Source organism: Drosophila ficusphila, unplaced genomic scaffold, assembly GCF_018152265.1.
Source record: "Drosophila ficusphila isolate 14025-0441.05 unplaced genomic scaffold, ASM1815226v1 contig_198, whole genome shotgun sequence".
NCBI lineage: Eukaryota > Metazoa > Arthropoda > Insecta > Diptera > Drosophilidae > Drosophila > Drosophila ficusphila.
The window spans coordinates 6,533,928-6,548,953 of NW_025064092.1; the positions used below are offsets into that span (position 1 = coordinate 6,533,928).

The 15,026-nt window shown below is 44.5% G+C and overlaps 2 protein-coding genes across 2 annotated transcripts; both read left to right on the forward strand.

Annotated features, from left to right (window-relative positions):
- Nucleotides 1-3,153: 3,153 nt before the first annotated feature.
- LOC108088565 lies at nucleotides 3,154-5,016 on the forward strand. The gene is made up of 3 exons (XM_017186412.1): nucleotides 3,154-3,286; nucleotides 3,755-4,125; nucleotides 4,199-5,016. Exons 1-3 carry the CDS (start codon nucleotides 3,154-3,156, stop codon nucleotides 4,643-4,645), a joined length of 951 nt encoding a protein of 316 aa, XP_017041901.1. The 3' UTR covers nucleotides 4,646-5,016.
- A 5,951-nt stretch (nucleotides 5,017-10,967) lies between these two features.
- Nucleotides 10,968-14,466, forward strand: LOC108088736. The gene is made up of 4 exons (XM_017186687.2): nucleotides 10,968-11,341; nucleotides 12,503-13,008; nucleotides 13,089-13,238; nucleotides 13,660-14,466. The coding sequence occupies exons 1-4, from the start codon at nucleotides 11,335-11,337 to the stop codon at nucleotides 14,389-14,391; spliced, it is 1,395 nt and encodes a 464-aa protein (XP_017042176.1). The 5' UTR covers nucleotides 10,968-11,334; the 3' UTR covers nucleotides 14,392-14,466.
- The last annotated feature ends 560 nt before the right edge of the window (nucleotides 14,467-15,026 follow it).

Consider the following 15,026-nt stretch of genomic DNA (forward strand, 5'->3'; position numbering starts at 1 on the left):
TGAATCTCAATCTGAATTTGAATCTGAATCTGAGATGCGAATAACGATTCCGATTTGGATTCGGGATCCGGACTGAATGGGGAGATGACGCGTCAATCCGGAGAGCCGGAGCTCTGGAAAGCCAGAGAGTGCTTCACTAGCTTCTAAACACTTGGGCAAATACGGAGCAGCGTTTCGCCGCTCGGTGATTTACCCAAACCATAATCAGGTTGCTAGCCAGTCGGCCGGCCACTCAGTTCGTGTCTGTGGTCAGTTTCGGCCCACTCCCAAACGACCAAACGATCAAACGACCAAACGACAGGTGACGACAATTCAATTCGCGGCAGGCAAATAATTTAAGTGGTCGAGAGCCGGGAATTTCCTCACATTGATTCTGGATTCTAAATTCCGTGCACTTACGTACTTGTTTGCTTCAGTCGGTCAAGGGTGGAGCGGCTCAGATCGGATAAGATCGGACCAATACTAAAAGGAGTTAGTCTTAATCGCTCTGATTCACTCGCATGCAGCTGAGGTGGCGAACTTTGCACCAGAATTCCAACATTTATCAATGCGCTTCCGATGAAAAATTGGTTCTAGGTATTGTTTATATGTTAGGGAAATTACTTGGTATAAAATATATTATGTATTAACCTGCTGAACTGCATTCCTTTCAACCTTAAACGGCGTACCTTTCAAATTTATTTCATATTTCATTTTTAGTTTCTGGCCTTTTTAGAAAGCGATTTGAAATCAATTGAAAAAAATGCGTTTAAAGTGGTTTGAAATGTGAACAATTTCTTATTATGTAAATATGGAAAATAAATGTACCACTGATCCAGTTCTATGAAAACTAAAGATATAATCTTTTAGGAATTTCTCATTATTATTATTATTAATGCAAAAGATGTTAATATTTGAGTAATAATAGGAAATAAGTAGAACATCACAGGAGTCTTTGGGTTTCCGCTTTCTTGTTTGCCAACGGAAGTAATACCCCTGGGCAACCACAGCTTCAACCGATTTATTTATGGGCATTTCTCAGAGTCGCGGGAACAAAAATAGAAGCCGATAGCAATTCGACCCAGTCACCTCCGCTCGCGTGGAAACAAGAAACGAGATCGCCTCAAACTAGCTTATAAATACATTATTATGTTTGCTAAAGTTAGCAACGCAGTGAGGATCAGCAGCCTGGACTTTGCCACCGGCGGTTCTTTGTCGCGATAAAGTCATGTTGCGTCGATGTTTGCGTCGTTTGTAAATAATTGCCATTGAGCAGGATGCACGTCACTCTGGCAAAAGTAACCGCCACCACTACCTTTAAGTGGAAAAAGAGAAAAACCCACGAATATCTAAAACCGCTCCAGTTTCACGAAAAATATATTCTGGGGCTGCCCGGCAATTAATTACGATAATTTACCCAGCTATTAAATTTGAACATATTCGAGTTGGTTGGGATTTTTCATTGCTGATCCCAGAGGATCCATTATAAGTGTTCATTCGCAGTCGAAGTACGCAAAAGTAAGTGCGACTCGAGTCCCAGGGTAAATGAGTAACCCGACTTGGCCAACTTGGCAAACTCGGCAAAAAGATTGTGTTTGAATGAGCGGCATAGAAGAGACACTATGTCTATCTATTTTTTTGTTTTTTTTTTTCTTCTGTATGTGTGAAACGTCTCTTATACTTTTTGTTGGGCCGGCTGAAGTCCATTTGGCCAAGTCGCTTCCATTCAGTTTTCAAAGGCACGCTCGTGCCGCAGATCGATCGGAAATGCCAACGGAACGACGCGTCATTCCGCAGGCAAGTGCCACTCGCCTCGAAAATATAAAAACAAAAGCCAATTGCGGTAATTATGCAAAGTCCGCAAGCAAAGCAGCGGGCCAACTCGCGGTATTACCAAAAGCCTCGAAGTAAAAGCGATCTGATCTGATTTTGATTTGAAAATATAAAAGAGATTAAATTCTTTTTGAAGCTCATCAGTGAATTTTGAAACCAGTTTTATTATTATTATGTTAGCGACTGCAGCTTTCCCTAGTAATATTCTAAAAACCAAGCAATCTTAGGCTTTTCTTCTATGCTTAGCTTATATTATTTCAAGCAAAAGTAAATATGTTTTACCGCAAACTCCTAGAATTCCAATTGAGTATATCATGTGCATAACATATAATATTAAATAAATAACTAAATTAATTAACTAATCACTCAAGTCACAAAACCAATAAAACTGGGGGAAAAGTTTTGGGTTTTTACGTGCTTTCATGCTGATCTTAAGATGCGATTATTTAAAAACCCGCTGTGAAATCCCTTACTCTCAATGGAATTTCTAACTATTCAACAAAGAGTTAGAAGTGCAGCTCTGAAACCAAATAAACCCATTTGATCGGTGTAGGGTGCAGGAATTCAATGTGACATCCGTTTTGGGCCAAGAAGCGTGTGGGCATAAATTACTTCAGTTGGCCGAAGGGGCCAACTCACTTTCTGCAAGACAGGAAGAAAACAATGTGCCACAGCCGACTAAAGCTATTTGCAACATAGAACAGCGATCCTAAGCCTAAGTCTGAGTCTGACTCAGAGTGGAAATAATATTGTAATTTCTCTGCTTGATATGAATTTATTGAATACTTTTTAATTAAATTTGCTGTTGGTTTTGTTGTTGCTGCTCATTAATGAAGTTAGCACGCGTCAAAATGCTCCACTGCCATTGGCTCTCTGTAATCATTGTCGTCATCAAGCCGATCGCAGATGCTGCTTTCAATATACTTCTTTAGGTTTTTTTTGCACTTGCTATAATGTGTGTGTATGTTTCTGAGTGTGTGTGTGTGAATACACTTTAACTCGCATCGCACTCGCGCCTGAGTAGCGAGTACTTACTGTGGCGTGTGTGTGTGTGTGCGTATGAAAAAGTAAGCTCGGCCACGCGCTGCGCCGCTCGTCGTGCGACTTCGGCTGCTGATAGCGCCGGATGGTGCGGTCCCGTCCGTATTTAAAAGCCCGCCATGTGCCCCAACTCCTCATTAACCGTAAGATCTCGCAGAGCCCACACGCCACCTCTCTCGCATCCGCGATCGATTCTCAACTCACGATCTTTGAATAAACAACAGCCTAAACTCAAAACATAGCTTAGCTTAAAAAATAAAATCCAAGCGAAACCGAAACCAAAAAAATAAACGCCACAAAATGTCCGCGAACACAAGTGCCAGCATGCAACCCAGCTCCTTGGAGCGCCTGCAACAGAGTCCTGCCGCAGATCCCTGCTCCGCTCAGCCCGCCAGCGAGTCCCGCCAGCGAATCTGCTCCTCGAGTCGATTGTGTAAGTGTGCGCCTGCCGTGTGAATCACGTCCGCCATAAAGCCGATCTATATCTGCACCTCTGCCGGATATCTCCGTGCCTCCATAAACTGTGTCACCGGTTCGCAAACACGAAGCCGCAGAAAAAGAGAGAAAAGTATTCGCCTCTCGCTCAAACGAAGTGCAAATCAATAGGCAGAACAAAAAGATTTTTGAAAAAAAGTGAGAAAAACCAGAGCTTGGTTAAAGTTAGTGAGAGATCTTTTTTAAAAACTTTTTGGGAAAGTTTTTTAACATCATCAAAGTTTACAGTTCAAATTTGATTTCTAAAATTATTTAATACTCAGCCTGGTTAAACATTTTTAGGCTTACATGAATTTATTATATATTATTATTGCACATAAGTGCAACCTTTTTTATGCCTTATTTTATTTACGAAATTTTCGCCCATTTCGATACTCATCTTCCATTTTGTATGTTGTCCTTGCAGCTCCCGCCAAGTGCTGGCTCCTCGGCGTCCTGCTGCTGCTCACAATCGCCGCCAGCTGGCCAACGGGGTCACAGGCTGCTCCGCGAAAGGCGCGTGGCCTGCACCTGATTCTGCCGCACCACAGTCACAACCACAACCAGCGCCACCACCACCAGAACGCGAGATCAGCGCCGCGGGAGCACACGAAAAAGGGAAGCGGCGGAAGCAGCGTGCCCGATAATCGCACCCGCCTGATAACGGAGAAGGTGGAGGGCAGGATCAGCTGCTTGAGTATGAGCGACAAGGGAACCAGGAAGCTGGAGGACCTCAACATGGCCCGCAACGTGACCAGGAACACCAAGAAGGCGGTCATCTGTCTGACCAGTGAATTTGTAAGTTTAAAACAAGGCTTACACACTAATAAACAGAAGTGCTAATTATAAATTCTTAATTCTTAATTAACAGTTGGCGAAGTCGGATGACCTGAATTTGGCGCAGGCCATTCGCAAGTACCGCTTCCAGAAGCTGGAGCTGCAGCATCCGCTGGAGGAGGAGGTGAAGCGCGTTCGCTACGACGAGGACACCGATGAGTTCTCCTTTGTGGGACCGCTCGCCGACTCCTCGGCGGGTGTCAACGGCATCGTGGAGAGCCTGATGATCCTGAAGAATCTGTTCAAGGCCATCACGTTCAAGAACGAGCACTGGAACTGCTACTTCCGGCACTTCCTCGACTTCCTCGATCACAATGTCCACGAGGCGATGAACGTGACCGGCGAGGCGGAGGTCTGCAATCCGGGCGATGCCAAGTACAATGTCACCGGGTTCCTGCCCATTTCCGCCGCCTTGGAGACCATTCGAGTGCTGACCGTTGTGGAGTACGTGTACGATCAGCTGATCGACGCCTTAAACTAAAAAGGGGATCCTTTGGATTCAAAGCAACAAGCCATACCAAAAATAATCGCCTCCGATGACCCACTGCAATCTCAAGCTGCTATGCATTCGTATTTGGCGGTTTATCTGCCACCAAACAGCCTCATCTGCCCTAGACCCTATTATTTATACGACACTATTTATTATAACTTATTTGCCACCACCCACCACCCCACACACACAACCCCAAAACTCCATTCGTATTTATATCGCTTTCACATCCTATTTATATACATACAAGCCATACTCACTGAACGCATTCACCGCCTCGCAGGCTCGATAACTTATGAAAACTATTGCCTAAGTGTATTTTTTGTACTATTATATTATGACTATTAATAAATTATACTGAATTTGCGCAAACGCAAAAGGGTTTCCATTCACAAAGGGCAGACTTAAATGACCAAAAACGATTTGAGCCAATATTTCCTTAGTGAGTGTTGCTTGGTCAAACATGGACTGTTGATTCTGTTCAACATCATCGGAATCGAAAGCAGTTAAAATGTTCACAGTTACATAGAATTCGCTTGAGTAAGCCATCGGAATTTTTAACACCCATCAGTGGTCATAAAACATGGCTAATTGGACATTGGATTATTTTAGCAAAGGCATGCAATGAGTTTGGTGCTTAGTTTTTCATGCTAAAAGTGACAGTGACGTATTTTTATTTAAAACAATGATGTAATGTGTTTTGGAGCATTTTTAATGGATAGGTGTTTAAGAAAGTCACACATGAAAGTGCAAAGAATTTATGTTAGTAATTCATGACATTCAATGTTTTAAAATTGAATTTTAATTTATGAAATTGGGTACATATTGAAATATTTGTAATAATAATGGTACATAATTAGTACTTTAACTTGTATTCGAAATTCTTTGATTTCTTGAGCTCTAAAATTGTATAAAGTTTTATGTTTTTATTTTTTATTTTTTGAAATTTTTGTTTTGGGCTTATTTTTCTTAATTTCAATATTTGCATTCTTACATTTTGCATAATCATTAAAAGTGTAAGTGCTTAAACTTTTTTTTTAAATTGCTAACTATGTATTTATCTACGAATTGATCTTAAAATTTGGGAAATTCGACTTTTGTTTCCAGTTAAAAACCGTTTGTTTGGGGCATTATATGATTATGCATCATGCTTTAGCGGTTTTCCCCGATGTCTAAAGGCCTAAACCCTACCACCACTCCCCCATCGGAATTTCTGGCTCGGTGTGTATTCCATTTTTGGACCGACTCGTCACCTGCCGCCACCCACCCCTACCCCCAATGTCGTGAATACGGTTAGTACTGTAATCATTGTCATCGCGATCAGTGGCCAGGTTTATAGCTCGTGCTCGGGGCACGTTCCGCTAGATATCCGAGGTTTTTCACTCGCTCTTCGCGGATATCGAGAAAACCCCAGTCCCCGCGGTCTAGTGACTCATGGACCATTAAACAAAATGTCGAGCAATCTTCGCGTGATCTCTGCGTGTGGCTTTCTTTCAATAAGTGCGAGTATATAGATACTCTGCTCGTTTTTTTCTTATTTTTTTTTTTGGGACTTGCAGGGTATTGTGTTGCCTTCGAGGAGGGACTAAGTTTACCGTTGCCACTTCGCAGGCTTCTCTGTTTGGTTGTTGATTTTGGGTTTTTTCTCTTCGATTTTCAGGTGGGGGATCGAATGACCTTCGCTTCTGGGGCGCGATCAAAGATGGAGGTGCGGCGGGCGTTGGATGGGTGCACAGTTCGCGTGGCAATGGCGTCAGTCCGCCGTAGCTGTAAATTCCCAGCGAGCAGTGGCGCATTGAGTCAGCGGCAAAAAACGCAGCGGCAGCAGCAGCAGCAGCAGCACCAACATCGGCAGCAGTGGCAGTGGCAGCAGCAGCGACAGCGGCAGAGGCAGCAAGTCAGCTGCAGCCGACTTTATGAATGAAAGTCCACTCGGTTCTGTTCGAGAATACCTGTTACCTTGCTCTCTCCGCTTTTACTCTCATTTCAAAGGCAACCTGTTGCCGGTGCTCTCGCATTTGAGTCAAAGCCTACGTCGCTCTCTGGAGCCCTCTTTTCCCACTCTCTTTGCCTCTCTTGGAGCGTCTTGGCGACACGGCCATTGGTCAAAACGCTTCGTAACCGCTCGTCTTCGGCGTGGCGCTCAGCGGGTGGCGGACCAATCAGCGGCGCGCCCCTGTCACACACAGACACCCACACCGATGGGAATACAAGCCAGCTGGCACCCACACACGCGTCGAGCGCGGGGGCTCTGCGCCACGCCCCTCCAGCTCCCCCTTGACCCACTTGCGGTTCAAATTTCATTTTATTGTTTCACCACAATGAAATGTAAACGTGTAAGTTAATTAGGATTTTAATGAAGTTTAATACATATTAAATAGCAAACAAATTCGGTTCGTGGTCACAAAAATGAAATTATGCTTTAAAATGTTGTTGCAGCAAATTTAAATTTTTATTAAACCCCAACCGCAAACTGTATTCGCACAATCTCGCTGTTTAATTAGATTTCATTATACTATAAATTGTCCTCCCATATCATGTGCCAAGTGTAATGGAAATTTATTTAAACAACAATATTCACTAAAAAATGTTGAAATGTTGAACCATATAATTTCATTGAAATACTTTAATGACCCAAAGTCAATTGAAATCGAAATTCAACACAATCGAAATGAAAACAAAATTAATTATCTATATTTTTATTAGATTATAAACTCAATTATTATATGCTTAAAAACAAGGGAATGGAGCCCTAGTCTGTCATACCAAAAATAAACAAAAATGTTATAAGTCTTTGTTTTTGGCCAATAAATAGGAATACATATAAAGCTACTAGCCACAGAGAATGTCATACCTCACTGAATTCTTTAAAAATTATCTATCGTTGCGCATTTAAGCCTGGAAGCGTTTTCAGTAAACCCTTTTGCAAATATAACGATGCAAAATATGATGAACAAGTTATTTAGTGAAACTAGATAAGAAACAAGATAGGAACGCATTGGAAAAAAAATACCACAGAACAGTTTTTCTTTGGCCAAAATAAAGTTTAAAGACTTTATGAAAATGGAATTCAACCGAAAGCCTATAAAAGGTTATTAATATTGATAGTTACTCATTATGAGAGGTGCCTCATGAGATTAGGAAAAAGAACAGTTAAGATTAAAGGTACATGGTTTTATAAAAATCTTTAAGAGTATAAATTTTCACACCCCAATGTGTAAGAAGAACAAACATACAAAATATCTAATAGTGCTTGCATTATCTTTTGTGTACGTGCAATTGAGTTACCTAGTCATCCTTGATTAGGCCATGACAGGATACCAATTGAAGCGGCAAATGAAGTTCAAAGGGCTAAGCAGCCGGTTTCCTCAATCGATGCCTTCCGTGCGAGATAAAGGCCATAACGAATGTCAATTGCAACGGCAATTGAGACATCAAAATGAGCGTCGGAAATTATACAAACAAACAAACAGACAGACAAACAAGCAAATCGACTAACTAACCGTTTAAGTTACCGTTTCGGATGTGAGAATTACGTTTGGAGATCCTGATAAAGCGGCCGATTTTACGCATAATCAAAAAACATCAAAACAACTGGGAACCGGGAAACGAGGAACTCACACCTCCGGAAAACTGCACACCGTTGCACACCCACGAAAACAGGAGGTCCTTGTAGGTAGGCAGGCAGAGCGAAACGGAGGTCCTGCGAAAAGGGACGGGAGCTGAGCAGCGTGTAATGACGTAGGATGGTCCACCTTTCGGCCAAGCCATTTGTATCTCTATCCATCCGATGCGATCCGTGTATTTGTATCTGTTGGTTAACCTTCCTTCTCGAGGTCGAGGTGTGTTTCGTTCGCTGCGGCAATTAAAGCGTATCCTTAGGCATTCGATACGCCGCTAAAAAATTACACCATGACAGGACACAATGCATTCAGACGGCCCGATGGACCGAAGGACCTCACAGGACAGCTCAATTTTGTAGCAAAATATTTTTGTTGTCCAGAACGAATTGCAAGTAAAACAGAAAGTCGAAGGAGCGAGGGGGCGGGGGCAACGAGCGAGTGGAGGAGAGGAGAGGGGGGGAGGGGGTATCGCCACCCGCCGAGAGTCCTGTGTGTGTGTGTACCGACAGCAGCAGCAGGAGCTCATCAATGCAATAATCGTGTCCATCGAAGGCACACAAATGTACGCACGAATATACATACATACATATAGATATATATCCTTGATGAAGCTGTTGCTTTGGGTGCGAATTGTCTGTGTTTATTTCATTTTATTTGTATCTTGCTTTTTTGTTGTTGTTGTTGTTTTTATGTTTTTGTGTCTTGCCGCCCGTTTTCCCAAGGGAGGCACAAAAGGTGTGCTGCTGCCACCTTGATATATGTGCGAGTCCCTCTCTGTGGGTTGTGGGTCCTGCCAGTCCTGGCGAGTCCTGGCGAGTCCTGGCTCGCGGCGAAATCAAGGCGAGTGGCCCCGCTGCGCAACACGACTGCTTCCTGCAGCAACTGCTGCACTTACGGTTAGACGCAAGGACCTACTGCCCGTTGTTGTCCTTTCGGTCCGGTCCGCTCCGCTCGCCCGCTATCTGGCCAAATCTACAGCTGTTTTCGGTCCGGCCAAACAATGCGGCCATAATTCCGTGCGCTGCCCACAAAAACAAATGCAGCCCACAACTCTCGATTTAATTAGGCCGTCAATTGTGCAAGCCCTCGAGAAAATCGGGGAGGTATATGTACATATAGTTGCAGCGGTCAAAGGGGAGGCCTATATAGGTATGTATGTAGGTAGCTTAGGATTCGACGCTGGGAGTCAGAAATCAGGACTCTGGAATCTGGAGTACCTGGCTCCCTGGGCGGGCTTCCGTAAGAGTTTCCCACCCAAAATCAGAATTGCAACAGGACGAAGATGGGAAGATATTCCCACAATAAATGCTGCATCACAAACTGAAAATTATGGCAAACGATTTATAGCAAGAGTGTAAGTAGATGTAGTTAACATGTCGTATAAAGTGCTGCCAGATTTTTGAACTTTTAAAAATCACAAAAATTCTTTGTTACAAAATTCATAGTTGGTCGAGAACAACTAAATTTGGTTCACGAAAAAATGGTGTACATGCTCAAAAGTTTTCAGTTGTGTTTATAAATTTATATTTATTTTGGGTATATTTTACTGGAATAAAAATAATTTGGTAATAAGATAATATAATGAATCCTTCTACCAATTATAAATTATCATATTATATCAAATATTATAAATATGTGAAATTATAAAATATAGGTCTGTTTAAAATATCTACTCTTTGTGTGAGAGAATATTTATATAATTGTAGTAATTTGTCGATAGCTTTAATAAGTGTTTAATTTTGTTTTATGTATTTTCCATAGTCACATTTAAATTGATTATTTATTCAATGCAAAACTGCAAAAAATTTAACAAAGGCCAATGAAACCTGTAATTATTTCCAAGACAAGCAACTCCGAGCTTGTGACTTCTTGAAATGTAACGCATAATGTTATTGTGAAACATAAATATACTTTATAGTAAACTATAATTTCACAATTGGGTAGGTAGGCATAATTTTCCAATAAACGATCACTCATAACTTTCGGTCTGGAGCGTTCTGGAAAAGACGTTTTACCTGGATTAGCGGGGTGTGGTGTGATGTTGGTCATTTCCGTTGATCACTTTCTGGCCCGATTTGAATCCCAGGACACTTTCGGAGGGGTGAGCAGGCCAAGGTCATCGCGGCCCTGACTGCCAGTGAGCGGGAGGGAGAAAGGGAGTGGGAGAGGAAAAGCCAGGCTTCGACGGGCGAGAGCGGGATGGAGACAGGTAGGCAGCGCCTTTTTGGGGACCAGGTAGCCTCTCTTCGCTCTCCCGCTCTCTTTTGATCTCTCCCGTTTTGAGTGAGTGGCGCGGATTGGGCAAGTGGGAAAATCGAGTTGCAATGGCGACCGGACCCACAGGCAGCTGGTCTGCAGGAGCAAAAGGGATGGCGAGAGGACAGCCGGTTGGCAGGCTCTCACCTACCAACACAAGTACGCACTCATCCCAGGTAGACACACACACACACATACAGACGCACACAGGTGGCCTGGAAAAAGAGGACCTCGATCGATCGAAGCGGGAGCGGGACAGCCTGCGGATCTTCGGATCGGCTCGAAATCGGCGGTCTTCTTCTGGCTCGGACCATGGCGTACCGCTCGGCAATCGACGGCGGCGGTCGGCAGCGACGCCGGCAGAGGCCGCTCAGCGCGGCTCAGTTTCCATTTCAGTTTCGGTTTCGGCCTTTTGGCGCTGCTCATCGGGTCGGTAACGCTCTGGTCTGCTACCCGCAGCCTCTCAGCGAAGAAAGCTGGTCAAATCCAGCGCGACTTTGGGCTCAGTTCGGTTTCACACTCGGACGCGAGCAGAAGTGTCCGCGAATCAGTCTAAACACTAAACACTAAAAAAGGAAATCACCAGAGCCCCAGAAAACATAAACATTCAGAACGACCGATCGCACAGTGGTCAAATACAATACAATTATATACAATTATTTTTTTGCGAGTGTTGTGTTGCAAGTGACCCATCGAACGATCGACTATTTGGATTAATCACACGGATTTTCGGCAACGCAGGCGCACCACAATCAACGGGGATCCCGCGAGGATCCTGACCAACTCTACTTTTCAACTATAATGCGGTGTGTGTATTATTTTTAATTCAATCAAGATTCACAAGCAGACTCAAGTGAAGAGTGGAAAAAGGATATGCCGCACAGCATTTAAGGCAAAAAGGATATTTCACTAAAAATTTTCCACTCTTCATCTTGACCAACTCAACGATCAGCGATCTAAAAAATGGTTTTTTAATGCCAGCAACTGCAACGTAGGAATTATAAAAAATAATTAATTAATTTGTAAATATCTTAGATTCTTAAAAAATTAGAAAAAGAATAGTAATTTTTTCATGCATTTCATTTTGAATTACTTCAACTTCAATAGTATCCTTTAAACAATTCTCGCTCTCCTCGTTTGATTCACAAATCGAAAGTAGTCACCTTCAACATAATACATGAAATTTTCAATTTCGAAATAGAAATCAAAATCCAAAATTGTACTACTTTCGCGCTCGAATAGAAACCAAATCGCATTCGATTTATTGCCTAGAGAGGATCCTCGAAACGATCTTCAGTATTCGCTCAGGCTACTCTCGAGTTAATTGTCTAAATTAACAAGTTTTCCCCGCCCCCACATACACAAAACTCGCCCTGGAAAAGACAAAAACAACGAAAAAGCGAACAAAAAAAGCAGCAAAACAAACGCAGAGAAAATGTTAAAAAAAGCGAGCCAAATTGTTCAGAAATTTGTACGGTTGCAGTTGAACTCGCATTGAAGGAGGAGGGTCGGCGCATCATAACCACATATATATATTGTATTATATATATATATATATATATACAGTCCGTTCAAAGAGCGCCACCAAGTAGCCCCACCACTGGGCAACCACCGGGGGACTTATCCTGGCCAAGGATCCCCCCAGGGCCAAGCCTCTCTCTTAATTGTTTGGAGTCGCGAGTCGGAGAGTCCTGTGATCGCAGATCGTTGATCGTTGATCGTCTCGCGTTGAAGCTGAAAATCTGCTTAGTTGATTTACTTTTGCATTCTCGATACTCATTGTGTGTCTCTCTCCATCTATCTCTCCCACTCTTTATCTGCCACGCCCCCTTCTACATATATCTGCATATATCAACCGTATCCCCCCCATTGTTGTTGATTGTCCCACGTACAACCGCGTTATTGGTCGGATTTGGATACGGATACGGAATCGGGAACGGGAACGGATTGTGCGATTCACGGCGGACAGTTGGTTGGCAGTGCGCTGCGACCACAGCTAAAGGCACCACCACGGCCGGCAACGGAAACGGAAACGCCAACGGGAGCGGAAGCGGAAGCGGAAGCGGTAGTGGAAGTGCCCATCCCAGTGGATTCTACCATGCGGCAATGGCTCGTCCGCTGCTCCTGCTCCTGCCCATTCTCCTGATCGCCGCCCAGCTGCCCCAATCCGTCCAGGGGCGTAGCACCACCACCACCACTAGTACCGGTAGCAGCAGCACCACCACCAGCAGTGGTGGTCTAACGGTAATCGACGGCGAGCGACTGCGCGTGCGCAGCACCTCGAGCAGCGCCAGCAACCAGCCGGCGATCCCGGCGAGCGCCAGTCCGCGCAAGCGCCACCGCAAGCGGAACAGCAACTGGATCGACTACCGCAACTTCGACGAGAACACCACCGCCCTGGAGTGGGCCAATCCCTGCGGGGGCAACTACCATCCAGCGGCGGCGGAGCGCTTCAATCGCCAGCGGCCCAGGCAGGTGAGTTCAATTGGGAGAATTTGGTTGATTGATTGCTTTAACTAACCCTCTTTTTATCTTTTTTTTATTTTATTCCACAGAGCTTCAATCAGCTGAAGCGACACGCTTTTAGGGAGTACCGCAGCTTGAACAGCAGCCAGGACTCGGCCATCGACATCCGCAACATGACCATGTGGTCGCTCCACACGCACAACTACAAGTTCCTCCCCAAGCTGAAGCCCAATTCCACGGTAAGTCAACAAAACTCAATTGCAATTTAGTCCTTTTCAAAGAGCTGGTATCCCAAAGTGGCTCCGATTTTAAATAAGTTAATTTACTGTTAGTCGCAACAGATTCAAAAACTATTCAAGTGGTTTTTACAGAACTAAAATTATAAAAGCCATAGGTCCATTAGTTTTCTATGGAAACAAAGATTGCTATTTTTTAACAAATTTTTTTTTAACAAGATTCAATTTTGAAAAGGTACAAAACATCTAAAAAAATTGTTTAACCAAACTTTTCATACAAACTTTAATACAAAAACTGTTTCCTAAGCTTCTAAATTTTCTAAATGCAAGCACTAGTTTTTATTGTTTCTTTTTTCACAAATTTACAGTTACAAAACCCACTAATTTGAGAATATTTTTTCGTATTTCTTTTTCTGCCCCTCAGATTGCCCTGAAGCGCTGGTACCGCAACATGCAAACGTACGTGGCGAGCTTCGCGTATCTGCGGCGGCAGCAGATCCGCTGGGACCAGCGGTCCATCACCCGCGAGTCGAGCACCGCCCGCGAGCTGCGCGAGCTGCTTTTGAGCTCGCGGCGCATCCTCTGCGAGCTGGAGACCGCCGTCAACCAGACGCAGAGTCCGCGGCAGAAGCAGCGGCGCAGTGGTGCGGCGGCGCAGTCGACGTCGGCGGCAACGATGACAACGGTGGCGGTGGGTCAGCTGCCGCAGATATCGCGGCGCGAGATGAACAAGCGTCTGAAGCTGCGCTCCAAGACGGCCGGCGATCCGGATGGCGATTCGGGAGCGGGAGCCAGTGCGTCCGGCGAGGCGGACTCCATTGATATGCGGTTCGTGAAGCACCACTACTACGACTTCCTGCGCACCATGTACCAGTTGTTGCGGCGCGATGGCAAGAAGATCAGGAGTCGACCGCGCAAGCACCACCGGAAACAGCAGCAGCACCACCACAACCATCACCACCAATCGCAGCAGCAGCAGCAGCCGCAGCAGCAGCATCCGAAGAAGAAGAAGAGCCAGCAGAAGAAGCAGCAACTGGCGGAATTCAATGAGGTGTCCAAGCCATCGGCGGTTGGTGGTGCAGCAGCCAACGGTGGTTCGCAATTTGCGGCAGGAAGACGCGGCAAGCGACAATCGAAACGCGTGCAGCGCACGTGAAAGCCACATTAAAATCCAACCCCCACCACCCACTCCCCCTCAGGATGTCCAAGCCCCCACCCCCTCAATGAATCCTCCCCCACCCCCATTTCCCTGTTCCCCTTCTCCTTTCCCCTTTCTGCAACCCCTTCTAATTTAAACGTAGCTTAAGTAAATTATTTGATTGCCAGCATCGACTCTCTTCCCCATTTTATTGCAAGTATTACGCGCACATTCCGTATTTATTCAAGCCGACAAAAAAGAAAGAGAAAGAAAGAGAAATATAGAAGGAGAGAGTGAGAGAGAGAGAGAGAGGAGCATATATAGTTATAGCCAACTTATAAACGAACCCCATCAACCGCAGTGGCCGTTCTAGTCACATAAGAGCAACCGCCCTAGCAGTATCTGACCCACTGGAAGTATTATTTTCACCCACTCAACCACTCAACCACTGAACCACAAAAACCCCCGAAAAATCCCGAAATCCCCCATTGAGTACTATGTGACCCCCAAATTAGGCTAAGCTAAATCCCCAATCATTCCCCGTAGTCTAAGGCTTCTAGAGAATAAGGCACACACACACACACACTTTTTTTTCGTAGGCTAGCTTGTGTTTTGACATCTGTGATATAGTGCTTGACTAGTTCGTATTTAAC